General features: G+C 36.8%; 4 protein-coding genes across 4 annotated transcripts; 2 read left to right on the plus strand and 2 right to left on the minus strand.

Annotated features, from left to right (window-relative positions):
• Positions 1–288: 288 nt before the first annotated feature.
• LOC18035988 (probable serine/threonine-protein kinase PIX13) lies at positions 289–3,170 on the plus strand. The gene is made up of 6 exons (XM_006425230.2): positions 289–644; positions 744–1,087; positions 1,474–1,609; positions 1,694–1,836; positions 2,077–2,200; positions 2,465–3,170. Exons 1-6 carry the CDS (start codon positions 560–562, stop codon positions 2,890–2,892), a joined length of 1,260 nt encoding a protein of 419 aa, XP_006425293.1. The 5' UTR covers positions 289–559; the 3' UTR covers positions 2,893–3,170.
• LOC18036834 (dehydrodolichyl diphosphate synthase 6) lies at positions 3,171–5,440 on the plus strand. The gene is made up of 2 exons (XM_006425231.2): positions 3,171–3,705; positions 4,001–5,440. The coding sequence occupies exon 2, from the start codon at positions 4,044–4,046 to the stop codon at positions 5,148–5,150; it is 1,107 nt and encodes a 368-aa protein (XP_006425294.1). The 5' UTR covers positions 3,171–3,705; positions 4,001–4,043; the 3' UTR covers positions 5,151–5,440.
• Positions 5,441–8,458: 3,018 nt separating this feature from the next.
• LOC18037437 (phosphoinositide phosphatase SAC6) lies at positions 8,459–13,898 on the minus strand. Its single transcript, XM_006425234.2, has 19 exons — positions 13,423–13,898; positions 13,122–13,249; positions 12,939–13,030; positions 12,806–12,863; positions 12,574–12,630; positions 12,432–12,465; positions 12,229–12,309; positions 11,854–11,960; positions 11,670–11,756; positions 11,500–11,577; positions 11,185–11,255; positions 11,009–11,107; positions 10,719–10,818; positions 10,366–10,474; positions 10,183–10,255; positions 9,381–9,474; positions 9,144–9,236; positions 8,956–9,022; positions 8,459–8,836 (listed from the first exon to the last, which is right to left on the minus strand). Exons 1-19 carry the CDS (start codon positions 13,652–13,654, stop codon positions 8,706–8,708), a joined length of 1,791 nt encoding a protein of 596 aa, XP_006425297.1. The 5' UTR covers positions 13,655–13,898; the 3' UTR covers positions 8,459–8,705.
• Positions 13,899–15,126: 1,228 nt separating this feature from the next.
• LOC112096741 lies at positions 15,127–15,963 on the minus strand. The gene has a single exon (XM_024180382.1). It carries the CDS (start codon positions 15,961–15,963, stop codon positions 15,127–15,129), a length of 837 nt encoding a protein of 278 aa, XP_024036150.1.
• Between the last annotated feature and the right edge of the window lie 3,251 nt (positions 15,964–19,214).

Consider the following 19,214-nt stretch of genomic DNA (forward strand, 5'->3'; position numbering starts at 1 on the left):
AAATCCAGTGCTGATTAGTTAATGAGTTCCTCCTCCGCAGAATTTTACAGTAGCGTATTCGGCGGACTTGGAGCCATCGACTGCTGTGACGTAAGGGTGGGTCGTTGACTAATGACGAGTACGGTTTTTAGTTAAATCTGTTACAGTAATTGCACAAAAATAAAATATAATTGCCGCCTGAGTTGAGTTGAAAAATGAAGATGTTAAATTAAAAATAAAAATAAAAAATCACGTCTTTTGATTTTGGTATAAAATTGGACCCGGGAAGACAAAGACAAGTTGTGGAAGAAGAAATAAACAAGGTGGGTTCATGGTAACCTCCTCAAAGAAAGAAAGAGTTAAGAGAGAAAGATTATTCAAACAATTGCCCACGACAAATAATGCTCTGTGTGTGTGTGTCCATATATAGATATAAAACCCACTTTTGCGTTCCTTTAATCTCTACTTTTCCTCCTCTGTCTTTATAAATCTCCAATCTTGACCCTTACCTTTAGCGCACACAAAATTATGCAGCTATTGTTCTTAAAATAGCTACAAAAGAGACGCACAAGAGTTTGATATGGGAAACTGTTTTGGATCTTTATTTGTTGCGTCTAATTCCAGCAGCAATAACATCAATGCTAATGCTTCATCTAGCTCTGCAGGTACCTTTTTCCTTTTTCTTTGCTTGGATTCTGTTGACTTTCGTTCATTTCATGTTAATCTTTTGCTTATATTATCTTGTTGATTTCCGAATTGCTTAGGTGCATATAATAAGTATGGGCATACCATGGAAATATCAGCCACTAGCAGCAGTGCAGGCAAAAGTCAATTCTCACAAGCTATCAGTGAAGCTGGGGTTGAGGAGGCAAGTCCAAATGGGCAGATTTTGGAGACACCAGATCTCAAAGTTTTCAGTTTTTTGGATTTGAAGTCTGCAACCAAGAACTTCAAGCCTGATTCTCTGTTGGGTGAAGGTGGTTTTGGGAGAGTGTACAAAGGTTGGGTTGACGACAAGACATTAGCTCCTTCTAAGACTGGACTTGGAATGGCGGTTGCTATCAAGAAATTGAACCCAGAAAGCATGCAAGGATTTGAAGAATGGCAGGTATTTATTTTTAATTCACTCTTTCAATTCTTATCCAAGAGTCCAATTTTTGGCATCCGAAAAAGAACTGAAGCCAATTAAGACAACAAACAAAAGGGGCGAGTGCTGGTGACTGGTGTTGTCGGCTACCTACTTAGCTTCAATCATAAACCTCCTTTTGCGTTGATTAAAGTTTAAGGCCGATAATTGACGAGATGTGTTCATAAGATTAATTATCTTCAAGGAATCTCACCAAACTTTCAAGAATATGTATGTGCTGGCTTTTATTGATAAGATTTTCAAATTTGAATAAAGAGATTTTGTCAGTAAACAAGATATTTTCATTAATGTCATTAGGACCAATGCTAATGCCAATTGTTTTCATTTAAATTTGATTACTTTTACAGTCAGAGGTGAACTTTCTAGGAAGACTTTCTCATCCCAACTTGGTTAAGCTGTTGGGATATTGTTGGGAAGATAAAGAGCTGCTCCTCGTGTATGAGTATATGCAGAGGGGAAGCTTGGAAAATCATCTTTTCAGAAGTAAGATAAAAGCAAATTAATCACCAAAAGGAATCCATGTCCATGGATATTTTGTATTGATTCTTGGATTGTTTGGTTGTGCAGGAAATCCTTCTATTCAACCACTTTCTTGGGATATTCGGCTTAAAATTGCCATTGGAGCAGCTCGAGGTTTGGGTTTTCTGCATACTTCAGAGAAGAAAGTCATTTACAGAGATTTCAAGGCCTCCAATATTTTGCTTGATGGGGTTGGGTTTTTATTCGATTCTCACCTATTAATCTATGTTTATTTTAAACGACATTATATATACATATACATACGTACGTACATTATATATATATGTGTGTGTATATATATAAATGCCTTAGGTATGCAATTCTATATTCTGTTTTGCTTCCTAGGATATATGCATGCATCAGATATCTGACTTTGCTTAAATACTCTAACAGCTCTGCCTTTGTCTTTTCTTGTGTTTTTTCCTTTATAGAACTACAATGCTAAAATATCAGATTTTGGCTTGGCAAAGTTGGGGCCCGCTGGTGGAGAGTCACATGTTACAACCAGGGTTATGGGCACATATGGTTATGCAGCTCCAGAATATGTTGCAACAGGTAATTTTTATCTCCTCTCCGCTAAATTTGGAAATGTTATAAATGTTTGCGTGTATCTTTAGAAGTATTGAATGGGGAAGTCACTGTTGTTTGAGAATTGAGACAATTTCACTATTCAAGACACTAGTAATGTGTACATTGCGTGGTATAGGATCAAGGGAGAAGACCTGAAAATTGCCTTTGACAGAGCTATTTGAGCTGTCTTTCGGTTAAACAAATTAGCTATGCTTACGTCACTATTTGATCTTCATGATTGTACAACAGGTCATTTATATGTGAAGAGTGATGTGTATGGATTTGGTGTTGTGCTGCTTGAACTGTTGACGGGTTTAAGGGCACTTGACACTAAACGCCCAACTGGACAGCAAAATTTGGTTGAGTGGTTGAAGCCAATGCTGTCTCAGAAAAAGAAGCTTAAAACTATAATGGATGCACGGATAGAGGGCCAGTATTCGTCTAACGCAGCGTTGCAGGCAGCACAGCTCACCCTAATGTGCCTAGAATCAGATCCTAAAAGGCGCCCCTCCATGAGAGAAGTTCTGGAAGTGTTGGAACAAATAGAAGCAGTGCCAATAGAAAAACCAAAGAACTCCATGTTTACCAGTTTGCATTCTGCACCTCATCGCCGTGCACAACGACCCATTCATCATCGCTCCCCACTTCATACAGGTCACCGTGGCGGCAGCGTCTGAGACGGAAACCGAATTTATGCTGACACAAAAGAGTATTGTTCCTATTTCTTAGAATGGAATTTGTTCTACCTACCATTATTCTTTCTTTAGTTGAATTAATCATGACAAGTTTTGAATTTTAGTCCTGGTTTGTGCTGAATGATGAGATGATGAAGTTGTAAAACTAGAGATTTCCCATTGTCTTGTCTGATGTAAATGTGACTGGACACTGGAGTGAAGTTGAATGGTCACGGCCAAGAAAATCTAATTAATCTAGAGTTAAAAGAAGAAGAACAAGGCAGCGCATTGTTGCTAATTTGCTGCAAAATTGAGAATATGAATCACATACATATTAACATACGTACGTACACTACTGTATCGAATACGAGATGTCTGGTCAATAATGACGTGAAGAAAGTCTTGAAATGGGCCTGCTCAGAAGAGTTGGACTTTGGAGCCCATACCATCATGAAGCGCTCTTTTCCCGCCTCAATAAGTAACAACCGCAGGTCAAGCTCAACTCATTGTTCTGCGACTTTTGTATCCCATCCCCACGTTTCGTTTTGTCCGTTTATATGGCATTTTCGCAGTTGCCACGTGGTCGTTGACTCGTTGTTCAGTTTTGGTCCAAATAAATAAATAAATAAATACTCTTTGAGTCTGACGTGACTTTTGATCTTATGCTTTGATATTGGTGATGATACCTTTCGTCGTTAGGGTAGGTTTTGCTCCCGCTTGAACCAGTGACAGAGCGAGCGTCTTAGGTTTTGCTCTGGCTCTGCTCATCTTCGTTTGACTCTTACAAGTCAGCGGTCATCTTTATTGCTTTCGCTTGTGAGTTTTCTTTTCTTTCTTTTTCAGTCTCGCTGTGTTTGTCGAAATGCGGCACTTAATTTTTTTTTTTTCATTTGTTTGCCATTGTAATTAGCTTAGCTTTCAACTTACATCATGGTGAATCAATTGTTGATGGATAATCATAACCTTCCATTACACTGCCGCCAACTGTTCTGTTTTACTTTATAGTTAATGGTGGCTGTTTACTGTTTCTATGCTTATGCTTTTCTTTAAGAAAAATAAATTTTGAAGGCTGTTAATTCTGGTTATTGAACTTTGATTGTCTTCGAAACAGGTTTTTTTTCCCCCCCTCGACGATACTAGTTAAGGTTTGTAAAATGGTAAGATATGATGATGCTGGTGGTGCTGCTGCCACTACTCCAACTCAGTTGCTTGAGAGTTTGAGTAGTTTTATGAGGAGATGCTTGTTTCGTGTTCTAGCAGTGGGTCCGATACCCCATCACTTTGCTTTTATTATGGATGGAAACCGAAGGTATGCCAAGAAGCTGAATGTGGAAGAAGGGGCTGGCCACAAGGAGGGGTTCTCATCTCTTATATCTGTGCTTAAGTATTGCTATGAATTAGGAGTGAAGTACGTGACAATCTATGCCTTTAGCATTGATAATTTTCAAAGGAAGCCTGCTGAGGTTCAAAACTTGATGGATCTATTACTGGAGAAGATTAATGAACTGCTCAAGGAGCAAAGTATTGTCAACCTGTATGGTATTAGAGTTTATTTTATTGGTAACTTGAAATTTTTGAGTGAGCCTGTGAGGGTTGCAGCAGAGGAAGTGATGATGGCTACTGCAAGAAACAGCAAGGTTGTGCTTCTAGTCTGTCTGGCTTATACTTCAGCTGATGAGATTGTGCATGCTGTTCAAGAGTCCTGTAAAAATAAGTCAGATGAAAGTCTAGCTGTCAATGCAAATCAAGTTTCAAATGGTGTGATTAATGGAGCAGAAAAGGTTGAGAAGATATACAGTTTGATGGTGCCTAGTATTGAAGAATCCTGCAAGGAAAAGGCAAGTAGAGTTTGTAATGGGGCGATTGAAAGAGTTAAAGGCACTGAGGATATCAATGGTGCAACTGTGTGTACTGATGGAGTATCCTGTGACTATAAAAGTGAAGCTCAAGCATTGAGGGCTGGTAGAATTGGCAATGGTGTGACTGAAGGATTTGAAGAGAAGCAGGGGAATAATCCTATTATAAATCTGGTTGATGTTGAGAAGCACATGTACATGGCTGTTGCTCCAGATCCTGACATCCTGATGCGAAGCTCTGGTGAGACCCGCCTGAGCAATTTCCTCCTTTGGCAAACAAGTAATTGCCTGTTGGATTCTCCAGCTGCATTGTGGCCAGAGATTGGTTTGTGGCACCTGGTATGGACAGTGTTAAACTTCCAACGAAATCACTCCTTTTTGGAGAAGAAGAAGAAGCAGTTGTAACATTTATGACACAAAATAACAGTATTCTAGAGGGGGAAGTTGTACATTGGTTCGAGGTACCATTGTCGAATTTGAGTGAAAGCTTTGGAGCTGGAGTTTGGAATGAACCTCACCTTCTGCTCTCCCTTCGCACTACTTTGCATTATATGCCTGGGTAATAAAAAATTTGATGGATGTTAGAGACTAGCATGGTCTCTAATGTATGAATCTGGTGCCATATTGGAATTACTTGTACAAGTATAATGTTGTCATCTCGAATTTTAAATTATGATGAAATAATTTAAAATAAAGCTTTTTGTATACAAGCGTGCAGTTTGTATGCTTGAAATTTGCTGTCAATCTGGCAAGTAACATTTTGCTTTTCAGATCGGTATTGACATCATTGGGGTTGCTTATCAGTCCATGTTTGATCAAATGTTGCTAAATGCATGTTGTGTGAAAAGATACACCAGCAAGCATGTAGTAGCATCTTCGGTTAAAATCTTGCGTGTCAACCTATGCGTACTTTCATTTGTAGATTTCTTATTAAATGCCTGTGAAATCGCATGTAGTAGCATCTTCGGTTAAAATCTTTCGTGTCAACCTATGCGTACTTTCATTTGTAGATTTCTTATTAAATGCCCGTGAAATCTGTTACCTGGACGTTAACTGTCCTCCTTCAGCTACCTTCTTACAAAACGATTTCATGGCTATCACCAATTAATTAGTTCATGGTCAAGAAATGAGCACTTGGTTCTCTGAAAAAGTTTATAATACCAAGTTGAAAGGGGAATAATAAGAAAAGGACCATCGCTTATTTGAAGATGGATTTTCTAATTATTTTCTTGCATCTCACCTTTGAAAAATAAAGGATGGAGCAAGTTTCCCATGCGGTCTGTTAGGGAAACAATCTTCACGGGGTATCACTCGTTATAATCTCTCAAAAACGATTAAGAATGGTTCCAACTGATAGATAATCACGTGAAGATTAATCTGGCAACATAGCTCTCCTCTATTAATGTCTATAGACCTTAGAAGCCCATAAATTTTGCTACCAATGCTTCGTGAAACTGATCATAAGCTTCCTCTCATGATATCAGTTAAAAGTTGCTAAAATGGCAAGGTATAGTCATAGAGCTCGTTCAAACCTATTGTTTGGAATGCGGGTATTTGCATGAGAAGTTGCCTGTTCCAGATTCTGTGCCTTCATTATTGCTGGTAACAGAAGATATGCTAAGAAGCTGAAGCTGGAAGAAGGAGCTGGCCACAATGCTGGGTTCCTATCGCTCATTTCTTTACTTCAGTATTGCGGTGAATTAGGAGTGATGTATGTGACAGTTTGTGTTCAGCATTGACAATTTTAAGAGAAAGCCTGATCAGGTTCAAAAGCTGATGGATCTATTGCTGGAGAAGATCAACTGGCTTCACAAAGAAGAAAGTATTTGTGCACCAGAATGGGGTTAAACGTTAAACGTGTATTTCTTTTGAAACTTTGGATCAACTGGCTTCTCAAGGAAGAAAGTATTTGTGCACCAGAATGGGGTTAAGACTCTATTTCTTTTGAAACTTTGGACTTTTGAGCGAGCATGTCAGTGATGCAGCAGAGAAGGTGATGAAAGCTACTGTGGATAACAACAGGAGCAGTGCTTTCAATCCGTCTGGCCTATGCCTCAAGCGATGAGATTGTACATTCTGTTCAGTAATCTTGTATGCATAAATCGGATGATGTTCAACCACCGAAGATAAACAGTTTGATAGTGCCTGTGCCCGATGTTCAAGAATACTGTGAAGACAAACTGGATGGGTCCCAAGCTCTGAAAGAGAAGATTGACGAGGACACTATGAAAAAGCTGGTGGGTGTGGAGAAGCACATGTTCATGGCCGTAGCTCCAGATCCTGATATCACGATCCGAAGTTCTGGTGAGACCAGACCGAGCAATTTCCTTCTTTGGCAGACGAGTAACTGCTCATTGTATTCTCCGGCTGCACTGTGGCTAGAAGAGAAAAAGAAAAGGCAGTTCTAACAATCTTGATTATAAATGTTTTGTTGAATTAATTTGCAGTATTTGAGGTTGCCAAATTCTTCTTGTCATTGCTGGTCCTGCCGGTTGACAATGCAAGTTTCAAAGGCATGCTTTGCTATGGTGACTTATATGTAATATGTGGGTTATATATCCCTCTTCCTATATTATTCTTTGTTTTTCTCTTAATAGAGCGCATTGCCAATTTGGAAGATGATAAGGATTAGTGCCTAACAAGGAAGAATTCCATTATTAAACTACGTTATGGGATGAATTTGTTTGTATCCTCTGTAAGTCATTTTTTGCAAAAAAAATTTCCACATATATTCTTCAATTACACAAAAAGGAAATATAAAGAAGAAGAGACAGATGGGGACGCGCGCATAAGTTCTTGTTTTATATAGTTTGATGCAAGTTTACTTGTAAATGAACTTTCATTAATCTCTCCAAAGATTCTTCTCAAGTAATGACCAGTGTAAGGAGTCTGTAACACACTTAACAATGAAGAATGCATTAGCAAAAGGAAGCAGTAAAAGCAGACTATAAATCCATGACAACATCCAAGCTAACTAATAATCACAGCTGAGACAAACAGAGAACATAAAGTTTAAAACCTGGCAATACCCAAAAATGAAAATGTATGTAATTTGAGTTAGGATGTTAAAAACAAGGAACACCTTAACCATTCAACACAACAAAATCAACCATATAAGAGAATAATCTCATTTCTCATACAAAAGAATGGCTAAAGCTTGAGTACTGTTAGTCTGCTGCTACTAGTATACTAAGCAGCAAGAAGGGTAAATAAGGAACAGGGCACTCGATATAATATCTACATAGAAACAATCTGTGGATAATAAAATCCTCATAAGCAAAAAGCAATCTATATGTCTATTTGAAAAAAAAAAAAAAAAAAAATCACAGAATGTGACATTGCTCTGGAATACTTAAAGAGAAAAAAAATCAAACAAGAAAAATTGTCAATCCAGAAGAATTGGAGCTGTGCTTCAGCCGGAATAACATGGAAAATCTGAGAGTGGCTTATCAGTAATATTCTTTAAACAAACAAAACAAAAAAAGGCCACAGCATCCATCCTATCTCGGACCCAGATGATCCTTACTTGGTAGAGCAATTATCAAAATAAATACAATTGATTTTACATGTAGGGAAATGAAATCTTTAGCTGGAAAAGGGTATGAAGACTGCATATCCCCATCACAAACCACACTATACTCTTCATTATTAACAAGTAATTTCTTAAACTGGAAATTTCTCTTAGTATATAAAAGACTTTCATGATGTCTCCAATGTTCATTTCAGAAATGCATAAATCTCATATGAAGATGATGATTTTTTTTTCATAAGATTAAAAATCAATAAATCACGTCCTGTGTGAATAAAATTAAATTCTAAAACCATAGGGGAAAAAATCCACTTACAAAGATGGGAAAAAATCGAGGCTGTTCATCCCCAAAACTATTTTTATGTTCAACAACAAAACGAACAATCGCAGCAGCAGCAAATGAAACATTATCTTCATAAGTGAATGCAAAATCAACGTTGAGGCTTGTGTAGACGAGGCCGATTGCAAAATAACCGACCTTTAGCCCTCACAAATGCAGCTAGAGCAACACTTAGGCTTGCCCATATGAATGAAAACAAAAGGTGTTTAAGATCATATCGAACTGCAGAGAACAATGAAAATAAAAATAGGAGTTAGTCTTCTTGGTGATACTCACTCTAGAGATGTAAACAAATGAGCTGTAAAATATACATCTGTTTGGACAAGCAAAACCAGACTCACCTTGCCTCAATGATAGGGTTGCAAAAAATAACCCAGTCAACACCAATGATAGAGCTAGTGGAAAAGACTGCAGAGAAGATGAAGAATATTTAGCAATTGCGTGCACAAGAAAATAACTGGAAATGTCTATAAATAAGCTATTTAAGTGAACATGTGAACCTATGTTTAACAATTAAACTTGTACTCACAGCCATAGCCTCAAGGCCAGCACTTTGAGATGGAGGGGCTATATCACGACTGACAGAAACAATGTAGTGTCCTTGTAGGAGATCAATTGCATCCTGCACGTAAGAGCCATAAACATAAAGAAAGTCGGAATTGTTTTGTTTAGTCCAGAATGTAGAAGTTCACTATCGTTTGTTTGTCAATACTTGAGTATCCAAGTTAAATGGCCAAAAAAAAAATATATATTGAAGCATACTAGCCTGTTTTGTTCCGTCGCAGAAGTTGTTCAAATAATAGCGTGCAAGGGCATTCCATCCATCATTAAGGATCCCTTGCATTGTCCGCTGGCCACATCTATAATCAAACCAACGGAAATTTAAAGCACAAAAGTTACAGAGCAGTTATTCAACCAAAAGTACAAGATCTAACTGTCAATTGTGCAGCAACAAACTGAGAAAATTAGAAAATTTATGGACACATTTTACAGATAACAAATGTGTTTATTGAAACCAGGAACCAGATCTACATTATCTCTGCAGCACACAGGCACACAGACCAGATCTACATTATCTATGCAGCACATAGGCACACAGATCTCAGAAGGGGTGTTTTGCATCTTCAAAGGAAATTAGCATTCTAACCACAGGAGTTAGATAGCAGCAAGCTGAATAAATTTAAATCATATACCAGCACAAAGGCATTAATGCTCAATATACAACCAAAATGCATCTCAAAAATAAGTCATAAAGCTTTCACCCATGTTCTTAAGACTAAGGTGACATCCACTAGTTAGATAGCAGCAGGCTGAATAAATTTAAATCATATACCAGCACAAAGGCATTAATGCTCAATATACAACCAAAATGCATCTCAAAAATAAGTCATAAAGCTCTGAATAAATTTAAATCATATACCAGCACAAAGGCATTAATGCTCAATATACAACCAAAATGCATCTCAAAAATAAGTCATAAAGCTTTCACCCATGTTCTTAAGACTAAGGTGACATCCACTACTCAATACACGCAGACAACAATTTGGAGTAATTCTATGTAGAAGTACCTGACAAAATCTCCTTTCAGAGCAGGAGTTCCAGAATATTGTAGGCTAATATCGTCCCCATGATTAGCCCATACTGAAAATAAAAATGCAAAATGTTAATAGTGCTAGGCAAATCACTAGTATAACAAGTTGTAAACATCCATTATAGCAACTAATTGGAATAAGAAAAATCAGTACACTCACATATTTTAAAGTTTTCATCAAAATTCGGATGACTGTTAATAGTTTCTTCAGCACCAAAAATGCCTATCCTTCTTAGTTGGACCTCCAACATATTTCGACCTATCATGCTCTGCAAATATAGGTTAGTATAGTGATAATGAGCAAATAGAACTACAACCAGAAGGCATAAGTAATCCCATTATAACTTCTATCTATTCACACACGCTCATGTGTTTGCTGCCACCAGTCACTAATAGTAGAAGTAATCTGTAAGCTCCAAGGTCGCTGCGTATGCATCAGACTTAAAAGCTTGATAAAGAGAAGACAAATGACAGTGATCAGAAAAATTATATCTCTAATTAAAATCAACCTACCTGTGTAACGTTTGTACGGTCCAAGCAATCAATACAATTCGTCCTCACAACTCCATGTTGCTCCTTCATTTTCTCACCCTTTTCATTCAGCAAAAGATACCTATTAATTTTAAACAAGGTTAAATGCAGAAACAAATAACTATTACAAACAATATTGGCAAATAAACTCTCAGTGAATAGATATCAGAGAAACATGAATGTCTCAACAGGAAGAAATGAAACAAAAAATAACGGAGTGCAAGCACCAAAATTATACATTTAAAATTAGTGATGATCAGAAAGAAACCTACCCATTTTTCTCGAGAAAATCCTCAATTTGCTCAAAGAGGATAGAGAGACGCTCAAAATGAACGTGCCCGCAAATACAATGAAAATCAAAGTGGAGATATCTACAGTACCAGTAGGTGTTTGCATTAGATGAAAGAAATTTTATTTAAAGAAAAAGGTTAGAAGGAAGGCACTCTACCTTACATCATCACTAGCAACATTTTGCATTGCATTTCCAAAGTTTTCACACAAGCGTCCCTCACCGCCATGCTGATAAGAGCAAGTGGCACAATAATGATGAATAGCTCAGTTGGTACTGCAAATACGCATGCAGATACAACAGATAAAAGTGCATGGGCTGCACAGCGCATGTTTCCTATAAGCTTTTAATTTGATATCTTGCCAAATAATAAATGCTCACTTAGTAATTGGGTGGGTGCATATCAGCAGGTAGTAAGATTTACAAATATCAGGTAAGCCCCTAAAGTTACAACATAGAGAGAAGAATATGCACCTTGTTGACAAGATCAACAGCCAAAACATTGCCATATTTTTTTCTTAAATCAAGAAAATGTCGCTCTACTACTCGAGGCTGCACGATATAGAGTACATCAAAACTTATTCCAAGCAGAAAGGTTTAGTATGGTACAAAACAATGCAATACAAATAACAAATAGTACTCACAGCTTCCTCAGCTCTCAAAATCTCAAATTTAGGCTTATATGTCAAATCAACAGTTTGCTCCCAGAGAAATGGAATCGACCCTCGAACCTGCAAAATGAAATAAAAATAATAAATAAAATGAGACAGTGATGATGAAGATCTATATGAGTATAATGCACAGTTGAAGGGTTCATAAAAAGGTAACCTGAACAAATGATGCCATAAACCCATTCATCTGTACAACCTGTTCAGTCTCCACAAAGTTAGCAACATACCCATCAGAATCAGCACCTCTTCTCCACATCCGTGTCCCTGATTTTCAAATTACTCTTTAACTGTGTTAGAATGAAAATATAAACCCAATTCTTGATGCTAAAGTTAAAAGCACTAGACAATTAAATGGTAATATATTGGGGCAACAAGGCAGCATGAGGCTATATGCTTTCACCTCAGTCAATTCCTCCACTAAACAGTATATCAATAAACAAATATTTTTAAAGAAAGAAGGACAAAAATATAAAGTAAACATATCAGAGCAAGAGGTTATTAGAACTGAAGATGCCATTCTAGCTTTCAATACCATTTCTCCTAGTGCATCTCCTGGCGATCAGAGTAACATCAATAATGTCTCTTCCAACGGCAGTTTGAAAATGATGAAAACCTAGTGATCGGTTAAGGAAGCACCTCAAGTAGAAAGACAATCAGGGGGAAAAGCAGAACAAAAAATATATATTTCCATCTCACAGGGGCAGAAGGCTGAAGCAAGTAATGTCATAAGGATACTCCCTTGTATAACAGGTAGTAAGAAAGGATCAAGCTGCAGGAGGATGCATAAGAAATGATTAGCAATTCTAAATGCAGATGTTCAAAGAAAGTACGAAATAAGCAAGTTAAAATAGAAACAACATAGGCAACACAATCTCACCTTGTTATCTATGAGCGCTTCCATCAAATAATTGTTCCAGAGAAATCTAGGTTCCGCCTGTAGCAGATAATAGCAACATAAACAAAAGTTCTAGTTTTCTACACATCAATCACAAGGAGACATTGGCGAAACTTGAACATCTCAAACATGGAGATTTATAACCATAGGTATCGGCAAAAATGAAAAAGGAAAAAAGAAAAAAAAAAAAAAGGCCCCAAACAACAAAGCTTACCTGTCTCCAAAGAGGAAGCAATTTAGATTCATCACCCAAAGTATTCAATCGCTGTACACTGTAACATCAACACAATGATCAAAATCTAAATAGAGAGCGAAAAGTATTCCATAAATGCAGAAAAACAGTTCACCTGAGTGTTAAATTGGTGTCGTATGAGAAATACAGACCAGGAGTCCTCTCAGCAAGCTTTAGCAGACGAGAAAACTCGGCCTCCACCTTTTTCTGCCAAATTTTTAGCATCCGAAATTCAAGAAATTTTCTAATTGGGATACACACAAAGGCCAGAGTAAATCAGCAGCAGCAGTAAACTGACCTGTTCTGCAGAGGAATTATTAAGAGAATGATCGCATGGAAGAATCTTCAAAGATGCAACTTTATAGATAGGATGCCCCAAATACGATCCAACACATTCACGCTCCGTTATTACTATCAAATACGACCCTAATAACATACATACATACAAACAAACAAACAATCAAAGCTTAATAATAATTACACTTACACATCAAATTGTCCTCCTTTTCACATAAAAAATTAAAATAAATGAATAAATCTTAAAATCAACAGAACGATACACAAAAAATGTGTATATATATATATAAACAAAAATAAACCTGCCAAAAGCTTAAGCACGCCAACGACGCCAAAAATAGTGCGAATTTTAGGAACTCGAAGGATAGAACATTCAGGAACTTCATGAATCAGATTCATGGAGCCATCGGCGCGGCTGATTGCCAAAGCCGAGCCGCTGGAGCCGTCGGTGGGCTCCACGATGAACTGATCCGGAAACTCCCATAGTCGCATACGAGTATACAGCTTCTGTCCCGACTCTGCCCTCTCCATCATTATTTATCGCAAATCTAATTCAGTAGAAAAACAAAATCTGACATTTAGTTCGTTCAGTTTGTCTTAACTTTCACTTTCTCGTGCAATCAAACAGCTGCTGTTTTGTTACGTGAACGGAGATCGCGAATTCTTTAGAATGAGATCTGCTCAAGGCTGTTGTTTGTGTTTTTGTGTGCGTGTGTGGGTGCTATTTTCAAACTGTAACGAGAACTTTGGGCGGAATATTATTTTTCAACCGATTTACTGAAACTTTGCAGGACGACTTTGCCCGCGTCAAGGGTTCAGTAATTTATACGTGGCACCCATTTACTGGTTGTTATTTTTAGTGTGCGTCTATATAAAAATGTGATAGTAATTTTATTATATTAATCGAAAACATATACAATGATTAATCGTACATAGAGCAAAAATGAAGCGTGTTTTATCTGACGAACGAGAGACGTGGCCTGCACAAAACGGACAGTAAATTAACCTTCACTGCTGGTACGTGGTAGCAGTACACAGCACAACTGATGACAAACATCAAGAATAATAAAATAATATTATTACACATATTAGTGGCCACGAAACCAACATTAATTATAGTTAGAAGTGACAAAGAAGTTGCATATATGTGCAAACAACAAATGTATAAATTTTTTTAGTAATTTGATCTAATAATATGTATGATGATCGAACAAGTAAGTAAATTTTGTAAGAAGTGATTGATCATAAAAACAAAATAATATTTAATTTGTTAATAAATTAATCAGGCAATACTCATGAGTAGGGGAGTTCAAATAAAAACGTCGTCCATTAGTTAGCATACAATCGGTTCCTTAATTCAACCCCAGATGGCCAGATATAGCAGATGCGGTCAGGTCAGGAGCAAGATTCATATATAAGAGCGTGAAGTTGGGGCGGCTCACCCTCAACGTAGATGCCCCGGTCCCTTCTGCCACCGTGGACCTGAAACTTTTGCCACTTTTTAAGGTAACAAGCCGTTGGCCTTTCTGGAGTTACATGTGACTGCATCTGCTTGATGATGACGCACCATCATCATCGAGTCCTGAGATGATTGATAATGACGTAAGAGTAAGTTTTTTGAATCCATGTAATGAAAAGAGACGGGCCATGCAAGAAACTGAACAACTAAACCTCGTCAAAAGACATGCATGGAATCTCTTGCTGTTTGAAAGCGCGAATTAACAAACACGCACTTGATGTAGGTGAAAAAAAAAAGAGTAGCAAAAACGCAAAGCATTTAACTTAACCTGCCTACCTTTATTTATATTTATATATATATATATATATATATAATAAATCAATCATTACAAGCCCAGAGTACATCTCATCTCATTCAGTTCAATACTGTTCGGAAACAGAAACTATATAATAGAATTAAAGGCAGTCCACAAATAAAAATAAACTTAAAAATATGTAGTAAAAACGACCGCGGCATGCAGCAACTTCAACCTCAATGATCCCCAGCATCAATTCTTATCTCCTTGGTCTCCGCCGTTCTTGGGAGGCTTATTGAGATCAAGCCTGTCACTGCCCGAGGACGGGGAAGATGGTTGAGCAGCAGGTTGATCAGGTTCAGCAGATGGAGAAGGAGAAGGACTTATTGGGAGTTGTGGCTCGTTCAGATCAATGTGAGGACGAGGACGAGGGACAGAGGACGAAGCGGCAGCAGTGTCTTGACCAGTAGTAGACCTACTTAGAACCTCTTGAGCAATGTTGAGAAGAGTTGGAGCCAACTCCTCCTGCAAAGCTTGCTGTTCCCTTTCGGGTGAGCCCGGCGGAGTGAAAACCGGGGGAGGAAAGGCGCCAGACCTGGCACGCTCCTCCCCGACCTTGTGAGCACGCATATGTCCAAAAACAGCCTTCCATGACTGGAAAGCCCTATTACATACATAACAAACGGGTGGGCCCCTCGGAACTTCAACCAACTCTGCTCTCCTCTTCTGCCTCCTCTCCCCAGCGGCGGCGGCGGCGGCTTCACTACTGGACCCACCAGCCTCACCACGGTCTCTTTTCCTGGAGGAGGAGGTGCCTTCACCAGGGACAATAGTAGTAATGGTACCAGTACTTGCGACAACAGCAGGAGGGGGAGCAGACACTCCACCTTCTTCTGGCCTCGTTTGAGTACCAGTAACAGCAACGGTAACTGTATCCGGCCCTCCTTCGACTTGGACTTCCTGTGGTTGTGGTGGAGGAACATTACTCTCTGCGGCTGGAGAAGGGGATCGAGATGCACTGCCTTGGCCAGTTTCCTGCCTTTGGGAGGTGCCTTGCTGCTTCTCTGGGGATTTCCCTGGGCTGGCCATGTGAGCTTCGAGAAATGGAATCGAAAGATGATGTACGCAACTGTGGAAGACTGTGGATTCGATGACTGTGTGTGCTGCAGGGTTCAAGAACAACCCCCCTGAGGGACACTTATATAATGCACGAATCGTTATGAATCACGACGGTTATGTTCGGTTAACCGTGGAATTTTTCGCTTATTTGAAATGATACGACCTTTCAGCTTTAGCCCTAACGTGCCAAATTATTTTGAGATTAGAGTGACAAGTATTGCAACCCTTCACGTAAAAAGTTTACAAATTCGTGTGATTAGTTTCCAAGAGATGCATTTCTTGGACTGCTTCGACGTAAATTTGATTCATACGTATGTTACCGAAATTTGACATTTTGCTTCTATTATTGTTATTATAATTACTACTACTACTACTACTTTGATATTCAACATAGAACATATACTGCAAATCCTCTTTGCAGTGACACTCTATGTAGAAAAAAACTTCTATCTTAACATCTACTTGGATCAATTATAAATAAAAATAAACTTCACATTATAATAAATTATAATTTCTTTAAATCTTGTCTGAAGAAATTTGTCACCAGATAATTATAATTATCTTTATATTGCAAATAATATACTGTTTTTTTTTAAATTATGTGTCTATCTCTATTATCACTGTCTATATATACATTAGATTTAACATGCTCTATTAATTAATTATAAATACAGTGCATATTTTAATTCCATATCGCTTGCAAGAAGTATATGAAGTTGAAACAATAATTTTTGTAACTACATCTCTATTAAGTTATAATCTCTTCATAGTAATAAATTTGGTTTAGTCTTAACATTATAACTATAGAGATGTTCTACTATACATATAATAAGAATACACCTTGAACGATGTATCCTTTAGATTGTATCATTTCATCGAGGTTTTTTAAGCTGCCATATATACATATATGGCCTCTATATATAGCTTATATAATTAACTTTATATTTTAATTAACCTTTTTAAACTTTTATCGATTATTTCGAGCGAAAAGAAAAAAAGTGAATTAACAACCACACGGACGCCTTCTGTTGAGCAATGTTTGCAACTCTTCATGCAAAAATAATGTTTTCGAGTTGTATATATCAGTTCCAAGAGACACATTTGTTGGACATCTTTCGACTAGTCACTAAAGATAGTATTGTCTGGTTTCACCCAAATTGAAATGATACGTGCATAACTGCGTATGTGCCCTACTAACATTTTGTTTCGATCCGTTTATAATTTGAACTTTCTGACTTAATTTTGAATGGATAATTTGAACTTTAGAAGAAAAAGAAGGACCAAAATATATTTATATAATATGTGCACACACACACACACACACCATATGCACATCTAAAATTTATATCTCATTCTCATTTCATTTTTGTTTTTGGAAAACTTATACCCATTAATTAGAAAACAGTCGCTGCAAAGTGAAATCTGGATTAGAGATGATACGAGCGTGATGTATAATATTTGCCGATAATGGTATGAGTTAAGTTAATTGCTGGATGATCGATCGATGTTAGAACAAGCCGATAAACACACACACACAGAGATATGCTTTGGGGAAAAGTTTTTTTCAAAAAGAAAATAAAAGAAAAAGTCAATGTATGTACCGCATTAAAAAAATTAAATTAAATTGGTTTAAAAAATAAGTCCTATAAACGTGTCCTAATAAATTTTTTAATAGATAATAATCAAGTTTCATAACTTAATCAGATTCAAAACTTACCATGACATGATGGTCCTTGTTATTCTTCTGTGGATACTACTTAGTTAAGGATAGATATTTTGTTTTTTTAAAAAAAAAAAAAAAAATTATTCATTAAACTCAGAATATATATATATGCGTAATCATGCATTGATCGGGTTGTAATTCTTTGCTTGAACAGCTCACCATACAGATTTGTCTAGGGGCCGTACAAAAAGAGTGTACGAATATGTCTAGGGACCATAGAAAAATTGTAAAACTTATTACGACTCTACGCCATCTTGTCTAAGCTCAAATTGTCCTCACTCGACTAAGTTTGATGGCTTCAAAGGCGTCTTCAAGTATATAAGAGACCTATGCTTCATCAACCTAAGAATTGCAATTAGGGTGGGTAAAAAATTACAGATCAGGTTTGAAGGTTTTGAGACAAGGGTTTAAGGGAAAAAAAACAAAAGGGGGGGCCAGGCTCGGCCCTTTTTTTTTTTAAATATATATATATATAACTAAGATAATAAATTAAAATTAAAAAAATTAATAGAAAAAAACTTAACTCCCTAATTGATAAATCAATAATGATTTTAAAAAACCTAAAATTGTAATACTAAACTCTCTTTTAACCTTTAATTAATTAAAATGGTGATTGAATTAGAGATTTTAATATTAACAAAATTAAATCTCTAAGTTTTTATTTACTTCATTTTCTTTATTTATTATTTTATTTTAAAATATATATTTTCTTTAATTCAATGTTAATTATAACAATTTATTGATTATTAATTCATTTTAAATTTACAATAATTTAAAAAATTAAAAAATAAGTGAAAGTCGAAATCAGACCTAAATCCGCAATAAGCCCAACCTTTATGCTTTCCCTAAAATGAGCTTATTTCAACTTTAAAAAATCCAACCTAATCCCACATTTTACCATCTTTAATTGCAACTAATGATAATATGTAATTTAGCCACACCCTTAATAATTTTTAATTGTTTGATGTTTCTTTAAGTATTGTGGTTATTGAACGTAAAGAAGTCTCGTAAAAAAATTTCAATTAAGGCCTCGCAATACTCCAGAGACGGATCTGATAGGCTTTAACCTCTTAAACTGTAGACATCATGTCATACAAAATCCTTAAATTGATAGTTACAATTCATACTCAAGATTAGGATTGTTACTTACACCATGTCATTTATGTTCTTTAAGTATAAACGACATGACAGGCCAAAAATTTGTTTTCTCTTCTGTTTTCATTTTTATTTGGTTGGGCAGAGAACACCTTTTAAACTTTTATGAAAAGAACGGATGCACCCCCCCCCTCCCTCACACTTACATTTTGAAAAGGACGTTAAATCCGTTGTTATTTTTACATCAAGTACAGTCCTCGCCTCCTCCATTTGACTTGTAAAATAACTATTTTGTCCTCAACAACAAAAATTTGACTTTAATTGTTCAATTTTTTTTCCCGCCATCATGCCCATTTTTGCCGATAGTACTTTGCAATGACAACATAATTACATAAAATACGTT

This window comes from Citrus clementina, unplaced genomic scaffold (genome assembly GCF_000493195.1).
Source record: "Citrus clementina cultivar Clemenules unplaced genomic scaffold, Citrus_clementina_v1.0 scaffold_7, whole genome shotgun sequence".
In the NCBI taxonomy this organism is placed as follows: Eukaryota; Viridiplantae; Streptophyta; class Magnoliopsida; order Sapindales; family Rutaceae; genus Citrus; species Citrus x clementina.

Coding starts and splice junctions, on each gene's coding strand:
- LOC18036834 (XM_006425231.2), top strand. CDS start 4,044: ATGGTAAGATATGATGATGCTGGTGGTGCTGCTGCCACTACTCCAACT.
- LOC112096741 (XM_024180382.1), bottom strand. CDS start 15,963: ATGGCCAGCCCAGGGAAATCCCCAGAGAAGCAGCAAGGCACCTCCCAA.
- LOC18037437 (XM_006425234.2), bottom strand. CDS start 13,654: ATGATGGAGAGGGCAGAGTCGGGACAGAAGCTGTATACTCGTATGCGA. Junction 12,631..12,805: donor TGCTTCCTCTTTGGAGACAG/GTAAGCTTTGTT, acceptor TATCTGCTACAG/GCGGAACCTAGATTTCTCTG. Junction 11,108..11,184: donor GTTGCTAGTGATGATGTAAG/GTAGAGTGCCTT, acceptor CTGGTACTGTAG/ATATCTCCACTTTGATTTTC.
- LOC18035988 (XM_006425230.2), top strand. CDS start 560: ATGGGAAACTGTTTTGGATCTTTATTTGTTGCGTCTAATTCCAGCAGC. Junction 645..743: donor TGCTTCATCTAGCTCTGCAG/GTACCTTTTTCC, acceptor CGAATTGCTTAG/GTGCATATAATAAGTATGGG. Junction 1,610..1,693: donor GGAAAATCATCTTTTCAGAA/GTAAGATAAAAG, acceptor TTGGTTGTGCAG/GAAATCCTTCTATTCAACCA.